Below are 26,263 nucleotides of genomic sequence, written 5' to 3'. Positions count from 1 at the left end.
GTAGGAAGTGTCACGTTACAGCAAAGATCCTCAGTCTTCAATAAACAGAGACAAGAAGAACAAGATCTTGTCAGAGAGGGCACTTCCTGTAAGGAATCTTCTCAGGTTTTTGCCTGCCATATGAGTTCTGTTTTACTCACAGACACCATTCAAACAGTTTTAGAAACTTTAGGGTATTTTCTATCCAAAGCCAATAATTATATGCATATTCTAGTTACTGGGTAGGAGTAGTAACCAGATTAAATCGGGTACGTTTTTTATCCGGCCGTGTCAATACTGCCCCCTACCCCCAACAGGTTAAGAATGATTTGGGTGTAGGCAATGAGACTGTGTACAACGGAAGTTCAGCAATGGGCTAATGCAGGTAAATGAATACAAAAAATAAATCATCCTAAATGTAACTATCCTGGACTGTCACCTTGACATAGTGGAGAGGCTTGCTTACTCCAATGACCCAGATAGCTAACCCTTAGAGGGTGTATTCCACCGGCAGGTGCAATCAAGCCGGACAGGTGGAAGGGTAGGAGGCAGACAAAACATTCCCTGGTTCTCCAGGTTGGGGCTCTCTCACCCCCCACATAACAAATAATTTGTTACAGAAACCTTCACAGGCCCTATGTTCCTCCAGGAAGTGAGTGCAACTTCTCTCCGTTGGAGATACGTTGTTAATTTATTGATTTATTGTATTTCAGAGGAAACAAATGAGAACATGGATGGACCCCAGGTACTAAAGAGAACAACTGAAGTCCTTTTTCTTAGCATCAAACAAAGGAAACAGAACCTCTACCGTCAGACAGGTTTGTTAAATTTCATGAATATTGAATTGCACACACTTCATTTCTCTTTCATTTCAAAGCCATGCAATTTAACAAATAATTCCATTCTCCTTTTGTTTTGATGACAGATGGATGCAAGAAAAGACACCCTCTGCTCAGAAAGATATTGGAAGAAAAGGCCAAATTGACAGCTGCCATAGAGGAGTACAACACCCTTGTACCAGATTCAGCAATACCATCTGCAGATGAGATCCTTTCCGCAGACCTTCATGCATAGCCTTGGGAGCTGCATGGACAAAGTAAGTAGTATGTTTGTGTGTCACAATAACTATGTTTCTGTTTTGCTATCTGTGTTTGTTCAGTTGCGCAAACAGACAGCACCGCCAAAGTTACAAATCCACATTGTATTCTTATGAATTTACAGCTGACCTACTCACAAAGAAAATAGCCTTTGACCGGGTGATGCTCCTGAGACGGCTGAAGGAGGAGGAGTTAATTGTCCTAAAGGAAGTCAAGCAGCACTGGGAAAACCTAAAGAGGAAATCAGAGAATGTGCAAGACCTTGCTTCACATGTGGCACTTGACCTAAGCAGGTAAAGTAGGGGAACTTTCATTAATATGTACAATTGATGATGGCACCCTGTAATTGCTATTGTTTTTAAGGAATACTTCATTGTATTTACCCTACACATTATGATTGTTGGCGTTAGGCTGGCAATTGAATCAGTCGGAAGCTGGGAGCAGTGGTCTCTTCTCCATGCTTCAGAGTAGAGTCAGCAGCCTCAGAAGACACCAGGACTCTGTCAAACTGATATACAGCAAAGTTATGGGCCAAGACACCTCCCTCCTAGAAAATAACTTCATAGATGACCTCCTGGAAGAGGACCGAGATGACATCTATGACAGCATCCACTACAGCTCTGATGACGAGGAATCTATCACAGACTGAAGGTGTTCATTTTGGTGGGTGCAGTTTGCACTGGGTGAAAAGTGGATCCATTTGTTTTGCATATGTGCTTTATCTGCCTTCCTAAGGAAAAATAGTTTGAACATTTTATGGAAAATAAACTTTTATGTTTCTTCCTTGTTGACAATGTGATCATGTGGCACAGATTTGAGAAGGGCGCTCGTCTGTTACTGCTTTTGCCCGGTTACATGACCAGGCCCGATGCACCCCTTTAAATGGCCAATTTGCAGTTGCAACATCCACTTTTAGATTCTTGAAGAATATAATTTATAAATACCTCATGAACATGGTTCAACTGCCGTACCCCATCAGGGGCCTGTTGCACAAAAGTAGAATTAAGACATCCGGGATAAATGACTCAGCTGAGCTCAATGAAGCCAAAACATGTGCGTCCAGGCTTAATTGGTTGCACAAAGACCAAGCCAGGATGAGCAGACACGGATTCATTAAGCCAGGTGAAACCAATCCTGGATAGGTGCGCGCTCACGGCTCACTCAAATAGACCCCGCCACAGATCACAGATTAACTGATTTACCATGGCAACTAGAGCCGCGTACTTTTCCCCGTCGGAAGCACAAATCCTCATGGAGGCATACGAGGAGGTAAAATATATAATTAAGAAGAAAGGCAACACCGCCACAGTGATAAAGCAAAGAGAAAAAGCGTGGCAAAGTATTGCAGACCGCCTGAATGCGTAAGTAGTGCACAATTACACAGTCACCGCTCCGCTGAAACATCACAATTACAATTCAAATATTTAATTCACATCTCCAAAAATGCAGTTGTACTGTAATTATGAAACGGTTAAATTTTTAATTGAAATGCACTGCAGATATGAGTGAAATTGTGTAAAGTAACTCCATCACACTGTATAAAGCTATGATAGATTTTTTGATATTTTTACTGAAAACAAGACAAAAATACCAAGTAATTTTTTGCAGTGTGACTCCATTAAATGTGTGTGTGTGTGTGTGTGTGTGTGTGTAGATTAAACATGAACGGGCCAAAACGGACATGGCAGCAGGTCAAAATCAAATACAAGAACATTCTGCAGAATGGTATGGTCCCTGACTAATATTTAACAAAGCACAAGCATATATTGTACCCAGAAGGTGCCTGCTCACACATTGTCTGTACTGTTTTAGCAGTGAAAAAGAATACCCACAGACAAGGCACGGGTGGTGGGTCACCAAAGGCTGACCTTACCCCAGCAGAGGACATGGCCTTGGAGCTAAATAAAGGCAGGCCCGTCTTAGAGGGGATCCCTGGGGGGAAAGAGACGAGCATAGGTTCCTCCCAAGATGCCACCCGCTTCATTCAAGGTATGTCCTTCCATCTCTACATGGGATACAACCACATTCATATTGAATCAATTTGGACTGTCTGACTTTGGTTTACCTATTGCCTTGCAGTGTCTGGCAGCACTGTGTTCCTGTTAGAGCCACCAGCACAAGCACCAGACGATGCTGATCCAGTGAGTACTCCATCAAAGGCATACTGTAGGCCTGGCATGTCTTGTCTACTAGCTTCAATATGAATCCGATTAAATGTGATAGGGTGAAGGCCCCAGTGCAGCAGCAACAGCACATGATGGAGACGATGATGAGGAGGAGACCATCTCTCTGGATTCCAGAAGGCATGAGGTATCATGTTAAGACTGTGAAAGTACTATTTACTCTACAATGGTGAGGAGTCCTCATCAAAATCAAAAAATCTAATTTCTTTTACAGGACCCAGATGCTATACAGTGGGAAAACCAGCCTGGCAACATAGTGCGTATTAATAAAAGGACACCACATCCTGCCAAATTCCAGCTGCGCTAATTGTATTGTGTTCACAGAGCTCACAAGCTATCAGAAAGTTGTATGGCAACCACCTCCGGCGCCAAATAGAACTGGCAGACATAGACATTCAGTACAAGAAGAAAAAGATGGAAAATCTTGCACTGGAGTCCGAAATAAAAAAGAGGACAATTAGGAAACTGGACCTTGAAATAAAAAAACTTGAGAGGGAGGTGAGATATGCCTTCAATGTACACTGTATGCTAACTGTAACACAAATGTATTAATCATTATTTTTCTTTCCTCCCCCAGCTCCAAGAAGATGACACAGCTCAAAATAAAAATTAGGTATATTCTCGTAAAGTCAAGTGAGCCATGACATATGAGCTCTTATTGTGAGCACACAGGACGGTGGCATCTTTCTAAGGTTTTTTTTATTTTCCCAGCAATCAGTACAACCAAGTCATCGTTATAAGGCATCGCCCTCTTTTGCCCACCCCCCCAGCACCAGGTGTGGCCACTAGCCTATATGAAGGCCCAAAATTGTGTGTTCCTTTCTGCTCTGACAATGGCATGCCCATTCGTGCGAGATGTGGTGGATGAAGAAGCACTTGTGCTGAGGAGAGCCTTCAGGCGAGAAAGGGTCTTCAGGGACCGGTTGGACCCACTGGCCTTCCCTGATGACCATCTATATGAAAGATACAGGTTTTCTGCAGATGGCATCAGGTATCTATGCAGACTACTGGGTCCCAGGATTAAGCACCGCACTGCACGGAGCCATGCACTGAGTGTGGAGCAAATGGTTTGTGTGGCCTTGCGCTTTTTTTCTAGTGGAGCCTTCCTGTACTCAGTGGGGGATGCAGAACAGCTGAACAAGGCCACAATTTGCCGCACAATAAGGAGTGTGTGTCTGGCTATCAAAGCATTAGCAGATGTCTTCATCTCCTTCCCTGGCCACAGAAGACTCTGTGACATCAAAGAGGAGTTCTATAGGATTGCAGGTAAGAGGATCTACAAATTACAGGACAACTGTTAACACATAGTAGGATACTCATTACTTTGTGTGACAGGTTTCCCCAATGTCATTGGTGCAGTGGACTGCACACACATAAGGATAAAAGCCCCCTCAGGTGCCCATGAGGCCGATTTTGTGAATAGGAAATCCTTTCACAGCATTAATGTTCAGGTGAACATAACTTTTTGATATTGTCCATTGACGAACACTCTGCATTGCCAGTGATGTGCATTGATTGGTGTAATATTCCTCATCTTATGATTTCAGATGGTCTGCAATGCTGACTGTGTGATCAGCAATGTTGTGGCAAAATGGCCTGGCTCAGTCCATGACTCCAGAATCTTTCGGGCCTCTGAAATCTATCAGTGCCTATCACAAGGTAAGCCACACAACCCCTATTTATAACCATCATGGCTGTGTCAAGAATATCACTGTGTTTATGAGGTAGTAATGATGAGATTTTGTGTTGACAGGTGAATTCTCTGGTGTGCTGCTGGGAGACAGGGGGTATGGCTGCCAGCCTTTTCTCCTGACACCTTTCACAGACCCCCAGGAAGCACAGCAGGCCTACAACCATGCCCATGCCAGGACCAGGGCCAGAGTTGAAATGACCTTTGGCCTCCTGAAGGCACGCTTTCACTGCCTTCACAAATTAAGGGTCAGCCCTGTTAGGGCATGTGATATTACTGTGGCTTGTGCTGTCCTCCACAATGTGGCCTGCCTGAGGAAGGAGAGGGCCCCCAGAGTGCCACCAGCCATGGACTGGGACAATCCGGCAATCTTCCCTGATGACGACAGTGGTCGGCTGCTGAGGGACCAATATGTGTTGAATTATTTTAGTTAGTATGTGTGCTTTCAATTTTGGTTAAATATGTCCTGCGGTGGCAGAGGAATTGGTTTTTTTTTGGGTTCGTTTTTTTACGAATCTGGCCTCTTATGATGTTTGTGCGGTATACTGTGTGTAATACAAGGCTGCAGGGAGGCTACTGCATCCATTCATTTGTCTGTTCAGTTGATGTGTATGGATTTGTCCTGCATTTATTTTAGTGTGCAGACATGCAGGGTGTGTTATATACAGACCTTTGAATGTGTATGTATCATTTTGTATAATATGCTTGGATTCTGTGCTTTCCATCTTGTAGTCACTGTGACTTCAGTTTCGAAAGGAGCTGATGGTTTACCTGCTTTGTTTTGTCCTTATTCAATAAAGGAACATAATGTTACACATTGTGTTTTTATATTCATATGGAATGTGTATTTGTTTATATGACAGAGTACTAGGGCCACACTGAAGAAAAAGGATAAAGTCATAAATTTATGAGGCTGGTTCTTTCTGCAGAAAAGCTACATATTGTTTTTACAGTTTTGATACTTATGACAATGTGATACTTAATATTCTGGCACATCAGCATGTCTTTGTTTATGAAACCATACTGAAGTACAATTTCACGAAATGCCCCACATCTGTCATTTTAACAACTGTCCTCCTTTAAAACAACCGGTTACAATATTATTACTTGTGTTTTTTTCCCCTCTGTGGCCCTAATATTCTATCATTTTATATATAGCCTTATAGTCTATGGGAAACTGTAAATTATCTAATGATAGCAACATAATCTAAAAATTATTTTTTATCCAAAATCATTGAAATTAATGATCACAAACGTTTAAATAATGACAGTGGGTCTAGTTATGTGATAACAATGTATAGTGAGCAGTGAAATAACTATTGGTTTCCATTTGTGGTGACTGCTGACTGACATTAGGGATGAGATTAAATAGATCCTGGAATTTAGCCTGGTCTGGAGCAGGCTAGCTCCACAGAATAAATCTCCATGGTAATTTATACCATAACATATCCTCCTGCCCCCTATCCATCTTTAGTGCAACCGGATTACGGATCAATTGAGCCAGGATCACCAAGATATCCTGGCTTAATCCCTTATCCTAGTTTTGTGCAACAGGCCCCAGATCCCAAAATATATATTTTTTTTACTCCAATGTTTGTAAACAAAATAAATGTAAACATACACAAGCATGTGTCAAACACATTCCACGGGTGAGCCGATTGTCTGCGAGTTTTCGCTCCTCCCATGATTGGTGAATTAAGGTCACTAATTAGTAAGGAACTCCCCTCACCTGGTTGTCTAGGTCTTAATTGAAAGGAAAAAACAAAAGCCAGCATACACTAGGCTCTCCATGGAATGAGATTGACACCACTGGACTATAGCCTGGAAACATGGTTTAAACTATGGTTACATTTCTCCAGCCCCATCCCTCTGCTTTTTACAGAACCATTGGCGGGGAGAACGATTTATTGTTTCACCTGGTGATTTCCGATTTAAACATTGTTAGTCTGTAATGTACTGTGCTTGTGTGTGCTTATTAGTTTAGTTAATAAAAAACTAAAAAAGGTTATCCTTGTCTTCAAGTAATCATTTGCATCCCGATGGAGCTACATCAGTACATTAGTCATGGGCTTTTAAGTCAATGATTCCTTATGTATGTATGAGATGTACAAATGCTTAACTAGTACTGAGTACTTTGACCAGTTACTTCTTTACTCTCAATTCGTTTTCGAGAGGGCAACTTTACTTGTACTTGAGTACAAGAACTGACTCTCCCATCTGCTGCAGATGAAACAGGTTAGTTGAAAAAAAGTGTTGCCTAGAATCTACAGGCACTCGCAATGAATCATCAAAAGTATGGACATATAATTATTGAAGTGATTATTGTATTTTATTATGCTGACCCAATTATGATCCATGACATCTTTTGGGAAGAATAATGCATAGCCCTTGTGTGTTAAGCTGCAAACTTGGAAATGTTCCTATTGAAATAGGGGTTGTCCCATCCTGAACAAGCCAGTTAGTTGCAAGTGAAATACTCTTTAATTCATGCATAGGATTATTTGTGCCAAGCCATAAGACTGAGCTACAAAAAACAACAAAAACATATTTTTTGGGGACTCTATGACCAGAGTTGACCTCTTACAAAGGTTTCCTAGGGGTGGATAAAGGTTCATGGCAGAAAACAAGTGTATGTATAGAAATGCTTATATAAACATTGTTACATCGATATTGACGCTTCTAGAAGTTCAAAAATAGACATTCAACAGTCTATATGTGGCCTTTCAACCCCTATACCCATTACCCACATGGCCTTATAACCGCACCTCTATTGCCATGGTCCTCGGCACATCATATTCCTGATAAGCAACAATGATGAAAATTAATTCTCACTGCCTATTCAAAAAAGCAGTTGTGAAATATTTGGCTTTCATGTTCATTAAATATTTTCCGTGGACAACTAGCCTAGAGACCAAGCAGATAGACGGTCTGCCTCTATACGCTAAACATTCTGCATGCCAATATGACTCAGGGGTAGGCCTATATCCAACATAAAAAATGCAGGTAAAGTAATATATGTCATAGCATTATATATACTGTATATATAATCCATATATGTAAGCTATGTTGATATACACGTAGTCCTATGTATTATAATATATAGCCTAGCTATGTCTAGCCTATTGGCCTATAATAAACTTAGATATGAATTGTGAAGGTCAGTCGGCCAAAAAATTCAACATTCTCATCACTTTTGATGATTATTTTGTCATTACTGAGACATTCACTAAGTACTAAAGTTGATCAGCCCAATCCGCTGCTCATAACTAATGTATCAACATTTTACTATGTGCCTAGGCCTCTGGTCAAAAGTAGTGCACTTTCAAGGGAATAGGGTAGCATTTGGAAAGAAATGATCCAGTACCTTTATCCATTGAACTAACATTATTCCATTAGAAAGACAGAAGGAAACAAGTGACCTTGTTTCCTAAAGCTATAACAGAATGTAATAGCTTTACTATATTGGAAAAGGCCCACGTAAAATGAAGAACCGTGTATGTTAACCTGTACGCCTTCTCTAATATTGCGCCAGCGTTTTATTTCAGTTCCACAGACAGCTACTGTTAGCTAGTGCGGCAGAAATGCAGCGTAGCAAGTTCAGAACCACGGCAGTGGAGCCTGGAGAGTGTCACTAACAACAAAAAAGAAGACCACAAGATGATTTTTGCCTACTGTAAACACTGGCATTTCAAATCACAATATGAATCTGTGATTTTCAACCATCTGACCTACTACTGTCTGATTCATATAGACTGATTTTTTATGTTTGTTCTTTGTTATATCAACTGATTGCTTCTGTATGGGGTGCTTTGGCTGAAAGACCAACACGTTTGATCTGGAGAAAAATAGTCTATTAAACTTGCAAATTAACTGTCTTTAGTAAATATAATTGTATCTACTCCATAAGATAATCAGCTATGTGCATTGTGTTATAGAAATAGGCATAGACTAAAGGTAAAAAATTAGAGTGAAATTAAACATATATATTTAACAACATAGTAAAATGAATCAATGCAAACATAAAAGACAAACATACTCAACTACACATAAGTGAATTTATCGCAATACTTTTGGTCCCCTAAAATGGGGGGGCTATGTACAAAACGTGCTGTAATTTCTAAACGGTTCATCAGATATGGATGAAAATACCCTCAAATTAAAGCTGACAGTCTGCAATTTAATCTCATATTGAAATACAAAGTGCTGGAGTACAGATCCAAAACAACAAAAAATGTGTCACTGTACACAACACTTTTGTAGCTCACATTATATGAAGATCATCTAAATGCATATTCTCATGAAACTGATTGAGATCAAATGGTTGGCACGCTGATGCTCCACAAATGTTTCAATGGTAAATCATGGCGAATTTGGCCAACCATTTATGATTGACAGTGATACATGTGAAGGGAGAGTGAGGAATACATTTGTGCATAAAGTAGGTTAAACTGGAGAAACCCGGTCCTCGGCCTTGATCCAGTCATCGTCCCATTTCTTGCCACTGTAAGACAAGAAAGAAAACATAAAAAGGAATGTCATGTTTTTAAGCAGAAATAGAAAATAAATCATTCAATATATAATCGTGAGCAAGGGTTGCACCTATTCCTTTCAAAGGGTTTTATGATTTTTGGTTAAACCTAATCTCACGTTGGTCAAGCGCCTTCTTCTCCTCTCAAATACTGGCTAGGGGGCAGTATTTTTACGGCCAGATGAAAAATGTACCCAATTTAAACAGGTTACTACTCTGGCCCAGAAAATAGAATATGCATATTATTAGTAGATTTGGATAGAAAACACTCTGAAGTTTCTAAAACTGTTTGAATGGTGTCTGTGAGTATAACAGAACTCATATGGCAGGCAAAAACCTGAGAAAAATTGAATCAGGAAGTGGGAGAAATTAGAAATGTAGTTTTTCTTTTGAATCCCTTGAAAAACTACAGTGACATAGGATTTACGTTGCACCTCCTAACTCTTCCATTGGCTGTCAACAATCTTTAGGAACTGGTTTCATCCGTCACCTGTTACCGGGCAGAAAATTGTGGCTCCGTCAATCACTGGCCAGTCTGAGGACAGGTGTCTCGTGACGCGCGTGCACATGACTTCGTTGTTTTTTATTTTTATTCTGGGATGAATACCTATTGCCTGGTTGTAAAATTATTGCAATTTTACGTAAAAAAATACCCTAAAGGATTGATTGTAAACATCGTTTGACGGGTTTCTACAAACGGTAATGGAACTTTGAACATTTCGTCTATGGATTTGCGTCCACGCCACATGGCATTGTAAAGTGTTCTGGATGGGTCAACAAAACGGACGTATTGATGATAAATGTAAATGATGGACTTTGCAGAACAAATGAACATTTCTTGTGGAAGTGGGTGCCCTTCCGAGTGCATTCCGCCGAAGATCAGCAAAGGTAATAAAATATTTCGAACATATTTTTAGAGATTTGTCAAAGCTGTGGTTGTAGGCTAACTGTATAGCTTAGCATTGAAGGCTAAGTTCTGTACTAAGAATATTGAACAATGTGCTTTTTCTGTAAAGTTATTTTGAAATCTGACAAAGTGGTTGCATAAAGGAGTAGATTATCTCTAATTCTTTAAATAATTGTTATACATTTTGTCAACGTTTATGAATTCTTCTGTAAATGAATATGCCTATTCACAGGAAGTTATGGGGAGAAAACATTTTCTGAAAATCACGCGCCAATGTAAAAATAGGGTTTTTGGATATAAATATGAACTTGATCGAACAAAAAATGCATGTATTGTCTAACATGATGTCCTAGGAGTGTCTTCTGATGAAGATTGTCAAAGGTTAGTGCTTAATTTTAGCTGTATATCTGGTTTTGTGATGGCTATCCGTGCTTGGAAAATGTCTTTTTTTTTTTTTTTGCTAAGGTGCTATCCTAAAATAATCTAATGTTTTGCTTTCTCCATAAAGCCTTTTTGAAATCGGACAATGTGATTGGATTAACGAGTAGAGTATCTTTAAAATGCCGTATAGTACTTGAATTTTAATTTTGAGATAATTTATTTTTGAATATCACGCCGTGCTATCTCACTGGTTGTTGTCCAACCAATCCCTTTAGCGGGATTGTATCTCGAAGGGGTCTTCAAGAGTTCAACTACATAAAGTACCTTGCAAAAGTATTCATAGCCCTTGGATTTCTTCACATTTTATTGTGTTACAATGTTGGAGTGAAATTGATTTAGATTTTTTTGTCAACAAGCAACTCAAAATGGTGTACTCTAATGTCAAAGTGGAAGAAAATTTTGATTTTTTATAAAGGCATGCCTAAATAAGTTCACGAGTTACATTTGGCTTAACAAATCACATAATATGTTATATGGACTCAATAGGGGTTGACATTATTTTTGAATAACTACCCATACCTTTGTACCCCATACATAGAACATCTGTAAGGTCCCTCAGTTAGGTACTGAATCTCAAGCACAGATTCAACTACAAAGGCCAGGGAGCTTTTTGAAACATCAACATCATTGTAGTAATGCCACAATAATGATTTAAATTACAGTGAAAAGAAGAATACAAATATGCAGAATTTTTTAAAATCTAATCATGCATCTTGTATGCAACAAGGCACGAGTTAATACTGAAAAAAAATGCAAAGGAATATACTTTCTGGCCTAAATGCAAAGCCTGCTTTCCACCAGACACTGGGAGAGGAATTCACCTTTCAGCAGTACAATAACCTACAACACAATGACAAATCTACACTGGAGTTGCTTACCAAGAAGACAGTGAATGTTCCTGAGTTGCCAAGATAAAGTTTGGACACAAATCTGATTGGAAATCTATTGCAAGACTTTTAAATTGTTGTCTAGACATGATCCCCAACATATTGACAGAGCTTGAAGAATTATGAAAAGAATAATGGGCTAATTTTGCACAATCCTGGTGTGTTAAGCTCTAAAAGACTTACCCAAGAAGACTCACAGCTGTAATCACTGTCAAAGGCGTTTCAAAGGGGTATGACTACTTCTGCAAGGCACTGTAATGTCCAATACCAAGGTACAGCCAAAACCATACGTATTTGGGCGGCAGGGTAGCCTAGTGGTTGAAGTGTTGGACTAGTAACTGAAAGGTTGCAAGATCGAATCCCCGAGCTGACAAGGTACAAATCTGTCGTTTTGCCCCTGAACAAGGCAGTTAACCCACTGTTCCTAGGCCGTCATTGAAAATAAGAATTTGTTCTTAACTGACTTGCCTAGTTAAATAAAGGTAAAATAAAAATGCAATTAGGAGAGTGAAGCTAAAATGTGAAATTTGGATCTATACTCCAGAATTTAGTATTTTAAATAAAAGGTTTCAGCTATCCCCAAAGGAGAACCCTTTTTGGTTCCAGGTAGAACTCTATTGGGTTCCATGTAGAACCCTTTGTCTTAAGGGTTCTACATGGAACCAAAAGGGTTCTACCCGGAACCAAAAAGGGTTCTCCTATGGTGACAGCCAAATAACCATTTCTAAGAGTGTAGTATAAGGCTAGGCATAGATGTAAAATGAATAATGCGAATCACTGTCCCGCTACCTTTATTCATGTTCTGGTGGGTGGTGATTAAATAAATACATGCATTTATTGTTTCAGTGTCCAGTGCATCCGGGGCAAACGATTTTCCCTATTCTCAAGATTCTTGCCAATAGAACTTCAAAGGAGGTAAATCAGCAGTACATTGAAATTCTTGTGACTGTATTTACAGGCTAATCCTAGTGCAACACCAATTGTAGTTAACTTGCAGTGCATAGAGCTTGTAGGTAAAGTGGCAATATGTCACTTTTTGGGTGGCACGACCAAATTCACATAGAAATGTTAGTTACAGATCATCATTCTACTTGAAAGCAAGTCTAAGAAGCGTTAGATCTGTTCTACAGTGTGCGTTATTGCTATGCTTCCCATTCTTAAGTTTTGTACAACAGCTTCAAACAGCTGATATTAGCTACCATGACATTGGGGAGCAATTTCAGCATAGTGCAGCTTTAAAACAAAACAGACATTTTTATCTGTTGCATAATAAAGGGTCAGGAGCAGAAAGTGAGGTGGAAGCCATGCTCTGGATGGTATGTTTACTTCAACTAATCTCTTAGAATGAATAGAGGATATACTGTACACTCAACACCATATGTATTTGGACAGTGAAGCTAAAATGTACAATTTGACTCTAATCTCCAGCATTTTGGATTTGAGAACAAATGTTTCATATAAGGTGATAGTAAAGGAGGTCACCTTTTTACAATTAAGAAAATAAATCACTTTATGTATATAGTCCCCCCAACTAATCTCTTAGAATGAATAGAGGATATACTGTACATTCAACACTATATGTATTTGGACAGTGAAGCTAAAATGTACAATTTGATACACTCTAAGTGAATTTGTCCAAATACTTATGGCTTCTTCAAATTGGGGGGACTATATACATAAAATTATTTCATTTCTTAATTCTAAAAAGGTGACCTTTACTATTGCCTTATATGAAACATTTGTTCTCAAATCCAAAATGCTGGCGCAAACATGCATCCTTTGACCTGATCTTGTCCACATTCTGATCATGCCCACATTTTTAGAAATGCGTCTACACATGGTCTTATCAGTCCACTGTGTCCGCATTGTGAACAGATTTACTGGTCCCGCCTTGTATGCTAATTCTTTGACAGATATTCTTTCAAAATAATACTTATTTATTTATTTTAAGACATATATTCCATAAGTCAATGGTGCCACCTGTCAATGATTTTAGAAGGTAGGATGATTTAAATGGTTTCACTGTCAACTCCAGACGTGGTCAGGAAGATCTGATCACAATGCTTCTTTTAATCGTCTACACCTGTCTGAAAATGTGGGAACAATCAGACTGTGGACAAGATCAGGACAAATAATGCATGTTAGAACCAGGTATGAACGGGGCTAAATAGAGGTAAGAAGGGCTCAAGGAAAGGGTGTGATGTGTGAGTATGTGAGTGAGACAGCAGGTGAGTGAGCGAGCAGGTGTTGCGCGTATGTGTGAGTTGTGTGCGAGTGTGTGAAACAGAAGAGGTGTGTGTGGGAATCATGGCGGGGGAGGTAAGGGTAGGCCATGGTGAAGAGGTGGGTTTTTAGGCAGGACTGAAAGATGATGATGGACTCAGAGTCACGAATGGCTGGAGGGAGTGAGTTCCAGAACCTGGGAGCAACCCTGGAGAAGGCCCTGTCACTGAAACTCTGGAGATTGGACCTGGGGATGACAAGGTGGCCAACTGTGGTTGAGCAGAGAGAGCATGAGGGCTGGTAGGAGAGAAGAAGGTCAGAGGTAAGGGGTCGCAAGGTGGGGGAGAGCTTTTTAGGTCAGGAGGATCTTGTAATTAATGCGGTGGAAGTCAGGGAGCCAGCGGAGTTCACAGAGGATGGGGGTGATATGCTATAATATGAGGGTCATTCAAGTGAAACTTCCCAGTCGGAACTAGGAATTTCTGAGAACTCCGATAGCACCTGAACGAGGCATTGGTATGTGTAATAGACAATAGTAGGGTCTGGGTCGCGGCGTATCCAGCCCTCATACCCATTCACGGCCACCTCGGTGTGAGTGTCAGTGTCCTACTATGTGTCCTTGCAGTCAACTAGTATAATTATTGTTTGTGACGTAAGTATGGGGATTATTATTAAGGTTCTGGTCGTCTGAGATACAGGCTATTCAACAAACAATATAACTATAGAATTAACAAACTAAAGGAAATAAATTAATAAGGAAATAAATGCAAAAAATAAAATATAACATAAACAAATGTTTGTTTGCTTTAAGACTAAGTCATGTCTACACAATAATATTGGAGTGGTTCCAATGTTTAGCCTACTGTCACCGAATATGTCGTACTCTTCGGCGAATATGTCGTATGTGAGAGAGAAGGACCAAGGCGCAGCGGGATTGTGGATGCTCATGTTTTCATTCAAAAAAGGAGTAAAGCATCCTCTGGAAAAACAATGCACACGACAGGCACAGTCTTACAGGCATACAAAAACGCAGTGCAAGAACAATTCCCCACAACCCCAAAGACAAACACACACCTATATAGGACTTCCAATCAAAGGCAACTATACACACCTGCCTTCAATTGGAAGTCCCAATCACCAACACAACATTCAACAAACACAAACCACCTGCCACATCCTGACCAAGACTAAGCAATACGCCCTCTGCTGGTCAGGACGTGACAGTACCCCCCCTCAAGGTGCAGACTCCGGGATGCACCTAAAAAAGAAAAACAAGAAAATCCCCAATACCCCAACAAAACCAACAAACAATAACCCCTAAACAAAAAAGGGAGGGAAGGGAGGGTGGCTGCCGTCACCGACGGCACTGTGCTACACCCCCCCTCCCCAACCCACCTATATTCTGGAGGTGGCTCCGGTTCTGGCAGCTCCGGGCAGTCGGGCCACTCTGGCAGCTCCGGGCAGTCGGGCCACTCTGGCAGCTCCGGGCAGTCGGGCCACTCTGGCAGCTCCGGGCAGTCCGGCCACTCTGGCAGCTCCGGGCAGTCCGGCCACTCTGGCAGCTCCGGGCAGTCCGGCCACTCTGGCAGCTCCGGGCAGTCCGGCCACTCTGGCAGCTCCGGGCAGTCGGGCCACTCTGGCCTCTCCTGGCAGTCGGGCCACTCTGGCATCTCCTGGCAGTCGGGCCACTCTGGCATCTCCTGGCAGTCGGGCCACTCTGGCATCTCCTGGCAGTCGGGCCACTCTGGCATCTCCTGGCAGTCGGGCCACTCTGGCATCTCCTGGCAGTCGGGCCACTCTGGCATCTCCTGGCAGTCGGGCCACTCTGGCATCTCCTGGCATCTCCTGGCAGTCGGGCCACTCTGGCATCTCCTGGCAGTCGGGCCACTCTGGCATCTCCTGGCAGTCGGGCCACTCTGGCATCTCCTGGCAGTCGGGCCACTCTGGCATCTCCTGGCAGTCGGGCCACTCTGGCATCTCCCGGCAGTCGGGCCAATCTGGCATCTCCCGGCAGTCGGGCCACTCTGGCGGCTCCTGACTAGCGGGCGGCTCTGGCGGCTCCTGACTAGCGGGCGGCTCTGGCGGCTCCTGACTAGCGGGCGGCTCTGGCGGCTCCTGACTAGCGGGCGGCTCTGGCGACTCCTGACTAGCGGGCGGCTCTGGCGACTCCTGACTAGCGGGCGGCTCTGGCGACTCCTGACTAGCGGGCGGCTCTGGCGACTCCTGACTAGCGGGCGGCTCTGGCGACTCCTGACTAGCGGGCGGCTCTGGCGACTCCTGACTAGCGGGCGGCTCTGGCGACTCCTGACTAGCGGGCGGCTCTGGCGACTCCTGACTAGCGGGCGGCTCTGGCGACTCCTGACTAGCGGGCGGCTCTGGCGACTCCTGACTGGCGGGCGGCTCTGGCGACGTGCGACGTACGACTGGCGGGCGGCTCTGGCGACTTACGACTGGCGGGCGGCTCTGGCGACTTACGACTGGCGGGCGGCTCTGGCGACTGTTGACTGGCGGGCGGCTCTGGCGACTGTTGACTGGCGGGCAGCTCTGGTGACTGTTGACTGGCGGGCAGCTCTGGTAACTGTTGACTGGCACTCCAGTCTTGCCCCGTCAAACAGCCCTTGTGCCCCCCCCTAAAAAAATCTTGGGGGTGCCTCTCGGTCTCCCTTACCCGTCGTGTTCCCCAGTCCTCGCCAGACTTCTTCTGCTGCTTGGTCCTGGTTTGGTGGGGAATTCTGTCACCGAATATGTCGTACTCTTCGGCGAATATGTCGTATGTGAGAGAGAAGGACCAAGGCGCAGCGGGATTGTGGATGCTCATGTTTTAATTCAAAAAAGGAGTAAAGCATCCACTGGAAAAACAATGCACACGACAGGCACAGTCTTACAGGCATACAAAAACGCAGTGCAAGAGCAATTCCCCACAACGCCAAAGACAAACACACACACCTATATAGGACTTCCAATCAAAGGCAACTATACACACCTGCCTTCAATTGGAAGTCCCAATCACCAACACAACATTCAACAAACACAAACCACCTGCCACATCCTGACCAAGACTAAGCAATACGCCCTCTGCTGGTCAGGACGTGACACCTACATCCAATGTTTAGCCAACATACATAAAATAAATCTGAAGACAGATGTAGGCTATGGGTGATTTTTCCATTGAAACAAATATATTTAATCTTCCACTCCACTCTTCCGATACATGTTTTTGCTGCAGACAAGACAATGTATTTAACAGGTAGGCATTTTGAAACCGTTCAGAGATTACTCCAAGTAATGGCAGTCTTTGGGTTCTTTGCCAGGGAACATTTAAATACATTATCAATGGCAAATACTGTCTATGCTTGATTTCACTTAATATTTTTGGGTGTTGCGCTCATTGCAGTCAGAAAAGATATGTTGGCCGATCAAAACCCTTGCGGGTGATCTAAGAAACGCTTTTCCAGGCAGTTTGAATGTATATTCTTATTCTGTGCAGAATCTGTGTATGTTGACCTACAACACAAATGCGCATCATGACTTCAACAAAGAAGGCAACTTGGAACGTACCCGATCCTCCCATGCGATCATTCTCTTTCCCGGTAAGTGAAGTATGCAGTAAAACAACGTGATTGTAATCGTTAGTATGTAATGTTATGGAGATTGATTTATTGCTTTTTACGACATTTCTCAAACCACTATGCATTTTCACTGATCTGTCAAGGTTTTCAATGAAAATCTTAGCTATAGGCCTACTCAACAGTTTCAGCTAGCTAGCGAGCTAGGCTACAGTCTATGGAGTTTCATGGTGGGCGCAGGATTTTGTTCTGGGCAACATCTACACACCTGATTAAACTAGTTTGAGTGGTTAATTACTTTAATCTACATGTGTCAAACTCCTATCATGGGAGGTCCGAGTGTCTGCATGTTTTTGCTCCACCCTTGAATGATAAAGGAAGGTCACATATGACTAAGGAACTCCCCTTACCTGGTTAGGTTGTCCAGGTGTTAATTGATATGAAAAACCAAAAACCCACAGACACTCGGCCCTCTGTGGAATGAGTTTGACACCCCTGTCTAATAGAGCTAGTTCAACTTGTCTTTGCAAAGCCTTTCAAAAGACAGTTTTAGATCTTGTGGAGAAAACAATTCCAAACAATGGATGAATTGGGACCACCAGACAGCATTGCTCCCATCCACAGTGAATGTGGATGTACACCACCTGTAGTTTTTGTGATGTGATCCACTTACAAATTAAGTACATTTTAATGCTCAGTTAAAAAATATCCTACATATACAGCGGTGAAATACAATTCTAAACTTGTTCTATTCTCTCTTTGTAGCTCCAAATAAAGACCTTTCACACCTACCACCCTTCTATTCAGACCACTCAGACCTACGGGCTGACACCTTTAGTCTATCTCTCTCTCTTTCTTTCTATCCATCCTCTTGATACAGATCTCTTGATCTATCCTCTGGCTGCATTTTAAGTAAGTGGAAACTTTTTCTCTTTTAATTCAGCTTTTTTTCATTTCTTGTGTTTTCAAAAACAAACCAGGTTGTAGTTTAAAAATGCAAACTAACTGGAGGAGATTATTCAAAAATTGTATCTTATAATAAGTAACTGAATCTCACTGGCCCAGGTACTGTTTCATCTGTCAACTAACGACACTCATTGCACTATGCACCTAAGGCTATGGCAGGTAGCCTACATCTAGATTACAACAGTTAGTATGACACATTACGTTACAGTGTGGCATGTTAAAGCCTCAGGCTTAGTTTTATTACTAGGCGAGGCCCATTATCAGATCTGACCCATATGATTGAGTCATTGAAACCCATGTCACCTTCAAACACACACACAGCACTTCTTTAGTGGGTTTGAGAAGGGTCAGGGCTTGATGTTTAATGCGAACTCAACGTCAGCTCCTTAGTTGGCCAAACTCTCTTTATTAATTGCTATTGTTAGTATAGTTTTTATCTCACAATCTCTAATTCTCCGTGTCAATTCAAGCCTCATGCCAGAGTAGACCTCCCTGGTGCATTCCATCAGTCAAAGTTATGTGTATAGGGCTATTCTTTCTGACACTTTCGTATCCACCTTTCATGCAGAATGGCTCCAGCCGTAAGCTGTGTCCTAGTTGTAACACATCAATAGGAGTAGCATCAAAGAAGTGCAAGTTCTGTGGTGCAATAATACAGCTAAAGGTCAAGTTAAAGGCCCCAAAAAATGAAGGCAACAGATTAATGGGCAAATAAGACAATGAAACATGGAAGATATGCAACCTTGGTTAATGCAGCAAACAAGCTGGTAAGCTTTATTATGTTTTCCTCTAAAAAGATTTCTGCATTTCTAGCTTAGGGATATGATAGGCCCTATGCACTTATTTGTTGTTGTCTCATTGTGTCATTTAAGACTGTAAATCTAAATGTCATTATTTGACTGATATTTGTTGTGTTTCTGGAAGTTATTTTGTCATTAATGATTCCAGGTACATAGGCTCCACAAGATAGGAGTGTACCCCCTGCTGCTCCTCAGCAAGAGGAAGAAGGATAACATTTTGTCGTAAACTGCATTGTGTCCTCACAGTGGCGGCCCAATAATAGATTCTGAAATCCGGTAGAGCTACGCTGTCTGGTTTGGGCCTCTGCAAAAGCTGTTTTCGCATCCTGGGGGGCTTTTTGCCCAATATAAAGGGTAGTATTAGGCCGTCAATCTTTTTGAAAAATGTATTGGGAAGAAAAATCGGAAGGCAATGATAGAGATAAGAATTTTGGGAGAGTATTTGTTTTATCATAATTATTGCGACTAAAGAGAGTTGTAGCAAAGACCAGCGTTCCAAATCGTCCTTAGTACGGGTTAAAAGAGGATCAAAGTTGGCTTGAAAAAGGTTTTCAAATCTGATTGTGACATGTACCCGGAGATAAATAAAACTAGTGTGAGCAATTTTAAATGGCAAGTTATGTAAAGGGGAATTCTTTGCGGCCATATTCAGCGGCATCAATTCGCTTTTACTGAGATTCAGTTTATACCCTGATAAGTGACCGAAGGATGCGAAAGTGGCAAGAGCAGCAGAAACAGAGACAGAAAGGTTGGATGTGTATAATAATAAATCATCTGCATAAAAGGACAGTTTGTGTTCGTGTCCGTATCTGACTATACCTTTGATGAGGGGCTTGGAGCGAAGTGTTATTGCAAGTGGTTCTATGGCGAGGGCAAACAGTAATGGACTTAAAGGGAAACCCTGGCGTGTCGATCGTTGCAAAGGGAAGCAGTCTGATTGAGTGTTATTAGTCCTGACAGAGGCTTGAGGGGATGAGTACAGAAGTCTTATCCAAGCCATGAATTTGGAGCCAAAGCCGAATTTATTTAGTGTAAAAAAGGTATTTCCATTCCACCCGATCAAACGCTTTCTCCGCATCCAGGGATATATTTGCTTCAGAAGTATTGACGACAGAAGGATTATATATAATATTAAATAATCGCCAAAGATTGAAGAATGAGTGTCTATTTTTAATAAATCCTGCTTGATCCGGTGAGATAATTGATGGGAGGACTGTTTCCAGACGCGTTGCCAGAAGTTTGGCAAGAATTTTATAGTCAACATTTTGCAAGCTAATTGGACGGTATGATGCACAGTCAAGAGGGTCTTTGTTTGTTTTAAGAATAAGACAAATGGTTGCCTGAGTGAGTGTCTGTGAGAGAGCACCATTTACAAATGCTTCATTGTACATTTCAATTAGAATAGGGGCTATTTTGGAGATAAACTTTTTATAAAACTCTGCCGAGTAGCCGTCAGAAGTATATAGAGACTGGTAAAATCTCTTGAACTCATCATTGATCCACCTAGGATCTAATGATATCCCAGATGATGTACGAATTTTAGGATTCTGAAATGATGATGATACTTGACGTAACTTGAGCTAATAATTTACTGCCTTTATCTCCTTGTTCATAGTAAGCGCTCCTAGACTTGACAAGCAGTTCAGTAACCTGGTCTGTTAATAATGTGTCAAATTCTGCTTGCAGAGTTAAATGTTCCTTATAAATATCCGGGGACGGTGAAACGGCATAAATGTCATCTAATTGGACAATACAGCGTGTTAACATAGATAGCCTATCCGTTTTCAGTTTGTTCTCATGTGCGGTGTAAGAAATAATTTCACCTCTGATATAAGCTTTCAAAGTTTCCCAGAGAGTAGACGCAGAAATGTTCGGGGGTTCTATTTGTAATCATGAAAAAGTTGATTTGACTCTAAAGAAAATTGACAAAGTGTTAATTGCTGAGCAGTTGGGTATTTAGCTGCCAAGGCGGTCGCAGATTGTCAACATTTTGAAAGGCTACTTCCATAGTAACAGGGGCGTGGTCAGATACAACAATTGGATTATATGAAGATATGGAATGGAGGAGCCTGTCATCTACAAGGAAGTAGTCTATGCGTGTAAAAGTGTGGTGAACTGATGAGAAAAAAGGAGTATGCTTTTCCAGCTGGATTAAACATTCTCTAAGGATCTGAAACGGCGAATTCAGACAAAGGTTCGGACAACTCTAGCTGAGGTTGATAAGTTGGTAGGTTTAGTGGAGGATCGATCCAAATATGGATCTAACCAACAGTTAAAGTCACCACCTAAAATCAACATATGGGAAGACATATCTGGGAGTGTAGAGAGCCTACCACACAATTATGTATCTACCATGGGGATCTGCGATCACATTGGAACATGTAAAAGGTACCGATCTGTGAAGTAAAATAGCCACCCCTCTTGCCTTACTCTGAAATGAGGAATGAAACACCTGACCCACCCATCTGCACCTAAGACTTGAGTGTTGTGATACCTTCAGATGAGTTTCTTGGAGAAAGATGTGAGCTTTCAATTGATGAAGGTGGTCTAGCACCTTAATATGTTTAACTGGGTTATTTATGCCCCTGCAGTTCCAAGTGAGAAAATTAAAGGCATTCCCTCCAGCTGAGTCATGTCTTAAGAGAGAAAGGACGTGTAAAGGAGAAGGTACAATGTAAACTAAAAATCTTAGTTGAACCTAAAAGCGCAAATTTAAAAAACAATGACAAGTGACGAGGCACAAAAGACATAAAAACTATATACAAATAAAGAGGTAAAAAACCCTTCCCTCACACCCTCCTTTGCTGAAGCATCTCCCCAACTGAGATGCAAGCAAAACCCTAAATACAAAAAAAAATCTCAGGTAGTCTCTTCAGACACCTGGCCAAACACAAATATATACAATTTTGAAGGTTAACCTGTTGGGGCTAGGGGGCAGTATTTTCACGGCTGGATAAAAAAACGTACCCGATTTAATCTGGTTACTAATCCTACCCAGTAACTAGAATATGCATATACTTATTATATATGCATAGAAAACACCCTAAAGTTTCTAAAACTGTTTGAATGGTGTCTGTGAGTATAACAGAACTCATTTGGCAGGCAAAACCCTGAGACAGATTCTGACAGGAAGTGGATATCTGATGTGTTGTATTACCTTTAAACCTATGCCATTGAAAAACACAGGGGCTGAGGAATATTTTGGCACTTCCTATTGCTTCCACTAGATGTCACCAGCCTTTACAAAGTGTTTTGAGTCTTTTACTGTGAGATCTGACCGAACAAGAGCCATGGAACGGTGATGGCCGATTAGACTCTGGCGCGCGAGTTCATTTTTGACTTTTTTTTTTTTGACATTTTAGTCATTTAGCAGACGCTCTTATCCAGAGCGACTTACAGTAGTGAATGCATACATTTCATACAATTTTTTTCTTCTTCGTACTTGGCCCCCCGTGGGAATCGAACCCACAACCCTGGCGTTGCAAACACCATGCTCTACCAACTGAGCTACGGGGAAGGCAGTTCATGTTGGGTACCCTCGTTCCAATACGTTATAAAAGAGAATGCATTCGTCCACCTTGAATATTATTCATGTTCTGGTTAAAAAAGGCCCTAATGATTTATGCTATACAACGTTTGACATGTTTGAACGAACGTAAATATATTTTTTCCCCTCGTTCATGAAGTGAAGTCCGGCGGGCTTAGATCATGTGCTAACAAGACGGAGATTTTTGGACATAAATGATGAGCTTTTTTGAACAAAACTATATTCGTTATGGACCTGTGATACCTGGAAGTGACATCTGATGAAGAGAATCAAAGGTAACGGATTATTTACATAGTATTTTCGATTTTAGATCTCCCCAACATGGTGGCTAGTCTGTATCGCAACGCGTATTTTTCTGGGCGCAGTGCTCAGATTATTGCAAAGTGTGATTTCCCAGTAAGGTTATTTTTAAATCTGGCAAGTTGATTGCGTTCAAAAGATGTAAATCTATAATTCTTTAAATGACAATATAATATTTTACCAATGTTTTCTAATTTTAATTATTTAATTTGTGGTGCTGACTTGACTGCCGGTTATTCAAATCAAATCAAATTTATTTTTATATAGCCCTTCGTACATCAGCTGATATTCTCAAAGTGCTGTACAGAAACCCAGCCTAAAACCCCAAACAGCAAGCAAAGCATGTGAAAGAAGCACGGTGGCTAGGAAAAACTCCCTAGGAAAAACTCCCTAGAAAGGCCAAAAACCTAGGAAGAAACCTAGAGAGGAACCAGGCTATGAGGGGTGGCCAGTCCTCTTCTGGCTGTGCAGGGTGGATATTATAACAGAACATGGTCAAAATGTTAAAATGTTAAAATGTTCATAAATGACCAGCATGGTCAAATAATAATAATCATAGTAGTTGTCGAGGGTGCAACAAGTACGTCCGGTGAACAGGTCAGGGTTCCATAGCCGCAGGCAGAACAGTTGAAACTGGAGCAGCAGCACGGCCAGGTGGACTGGGGACAGCAAGGAGTCATCATACCAGGTAGTCCTGAGGCATGGTCCTAGGGCTCAGGTCCTCCGAGAGAAAGACAGAAAGAGAGAATTAGAGAGAGCATATTTAAATACACACAGGACACCGGATAAGACAAGAGAAATACTCCAGATGTAACAGACTGACCCTAGCCCCCCGACACATAAACTACTGCAGCATAAATACTGGAGGCTGAGACAGGAGGGATCAGAAGACACTGTGGCCCCATCCGATGATACCCCCGGACAGGGCCAAACAGGCAGGATATAACCCCACCCACTTTGCCAAAGCACAGCCCCCACACCACTAGAGGGATGTCTCCAACCACCAACTTACCGTCCTAAGACAAGGCCGAGTATAGCCCACAACGATCTCCGCCATGGCACAATCCAAGGGGGGGGGGGCGCCAACCCAGACAGGAAGACCACGTCAGTGACTCAACCCACTCAAGTGACGCACCCCTCCCATGGACGGCATGGAAGAACACCAGTAGGCCAGTGACTCAGCCCCTGTAAAAGGGTTAGAGGCAGAGAATCCCAGTGGAAAGAGGGGAACCGGCAAGGCAGAGACAGCAAGGGCAGTTCGTTGCTCCAGCCTTTCCGTTCACCTTCACACTCCTGGGCCAGACTATACTTAATCATAGGACCTACTGAAGAGATAAGTCTTCAGTAAAGACTTAAAGGTTGAGACTGAGTCTGCGTCTCTCACATTGGTAGGCAGACCATTCCATAAAAATGGAGCTCTATAGGAGAAAGCCCTACCTCCAGCCGTTTGCTTAGAAATTCTAGGGACAATTAGGAGGCCTGCGTCTTGTGACCGTAGCGTACGTGTAGGTATGTACGGCAGGACCAAATCGGAAAGATAGGTAGGAGCAAGCCCATGTAATGCTTTGTAGGTTAGCAGTAAAACCTTGAAATCAGCCCTTGCCTTAACAGGAAGCCAGCGTAGGGAGGCTAGCACTGGAGTAATATGATCAAATTTTTTGGTTCTAGTCAGGATTCTAGCAGCCGTATTTAGCACTAACTGAAGTTTATTTACTGCTTTATCCGGGTAGCCGGAAAGTAGAGCATTGCAGTAGTCCAGCCTAGAAGTAACAAAAGCATGGATAAATTTTTCTGCGTCATTTTTGGACAGAAAATTTCTGATTTTTGCAATGTTACGTAGATGGAAAAAAGCTGTCCTTGAAACAGTCTTGATATGTTCTTCAAAAGAGAGATCAGGGTCCAGAGTAACGCCGAGGTCCTTCACAGTTTTATTTGAGACGACTGTACAACCATCCAGATTAATTGTCAGATTCAACAGAAGATCTCTTTGTTTCTTGGGACCTAGAACAAGCATCTCTGTTTTGTCCGAGTTTAAAAGTAGAAAGTTTGCAGCCATCCACTTCTTTATGTCTGAAACACAGGCTTCTAGCGAGGGCAATTTTGGGGCTTCACCATGTTTCATTGAAATGTACAGCTGTGTGTCGTCCGCATAGCAGTGAAATTTAACATTATGTTTTCGAATGACATCCCCAAGAGGTAAAATATATAGTGAAAACAATAGTGGTCCTTCCCTCCTATTGGAGGGAAACGATTTCCTCAACATCAATGCCATAGTAAAACGCTGTTTTTGGATATAAATATGAACTTGATAGAACTAAAAATGCATGCATTGTCTAACATAATGTCCTAGGAGTGTCATCTGATGGAGATTGTAAAAGGTTAGTGCATCATTTTAGCTGGTTTTATGGTTTTGGTGACCCTGTCTTTGAATTGACAAAACATTACACACAGCTATTGTCAATGTACTCTCCTAACATAATCTAACTTTATGCTTTCGCCGTAAAACCTTTTTGAAATCGGACAACGTGGTTAGATTAAGGAGATGTTTATCTTTCAAAGGGTGTAAGATAGTTGTATGTTTGAAAAATTTGAATTTTGACATTTATTTGGTTTCAAATTTGCCGCTCTTGAAATGCACCTGCTGTTGATGGAGTGCACCACGGGGGGGGGGGGATGCTAGCGTCCCACCTAGCCCATAGAGGTTAAATATATACATTTGGTCACTAACTCAGGAGTGATAGGGAAACGCGTTCTACATCCTTGGCTTCCAACAGCGCCCCCTGGATTGTATTTCTTCTGACTTTAGAGCAAAGCATGATAACTCTTACTCTGTGCTAACTGAGATTTGTGACCATTTAACTAGAGTAAGCCAAACATACATAGATTGGTCCCAACAAACTAACCTCGGTTAAGAGAGGTTTAACAGCAATACAGAAGGTAAAACTATGACTGAACCATGAAAACAGCCGGATATTGGCATTCGAGGCGGCAACCTGGGTTAGAAATGATTTTTTTTTTTTAAAGAGAATGACATTCAAATGTCGATGAACCCAGCAAAATTGGCTTCGCTAGCAAACCATTCGGCCTGCTAACTAGCCTGCTAAGAATACCACCTAACCAACCATTTGTTCCACACCATGCGGTACAAC

At 41.9% G+C, this 26,263-nt stretch overlaps 1 protein-coding gene across 3 annotated transcripts in view; it reads right to left on the bottom strand.

Moving 5' to 3' along the window:
* Positions 1-7,256: 7,256 nt before the first annotated feature.
* nudcd1 (NudC domain containing 1) overlaps positions 7,257-26,263 on the bottom strand; it is an 88,798-nt gene continuing 69,791 nt past the window's right edge. Inside the window, exons 10-11 of one of the 3 annotated variants that reach the window (XR_014380270.1) lie at positions 23,699-23,835; positions 9,340-9,450 (exon numbers count right to left, since the gene is read on the bottom strand). Coding sequence is in view for 2 of the 3 variants with exons in the window: in XM_082960642.1 (XP_082816768.1) it covers positions 9,332-9,450 (119 nt within the window). In the remaining variant the exon portion in view is untranslated. Of the gene's footprint in view, positions 9,451-19,209; positions 23,836-26,263 lie in introns of those variants that run through there. The other 2 variants (XM_082960642.1, XM_045693612.2) reach the window with 2 other exon arrangements.

The sequence above is a fragment of the Salmo salar genome, chromosome 14, assembly GCF_965601325.2.
Source record: "Salmo salar chromosome 14, fSalSal1, whole genome shotgun sequence".
In the NCBI taxonomy this organism is placed as follows: Eukaryota; Metazoa; Chordata; class Actinopteri; order Salmoniformes; family Salmonidae; genus Salmo; species Salmo salar.
The sequence above is the reverse complement of the archived record's forward strand: the minus strand, read 5'-3'. Positions and strand labels throughout refer to the sequence as shown.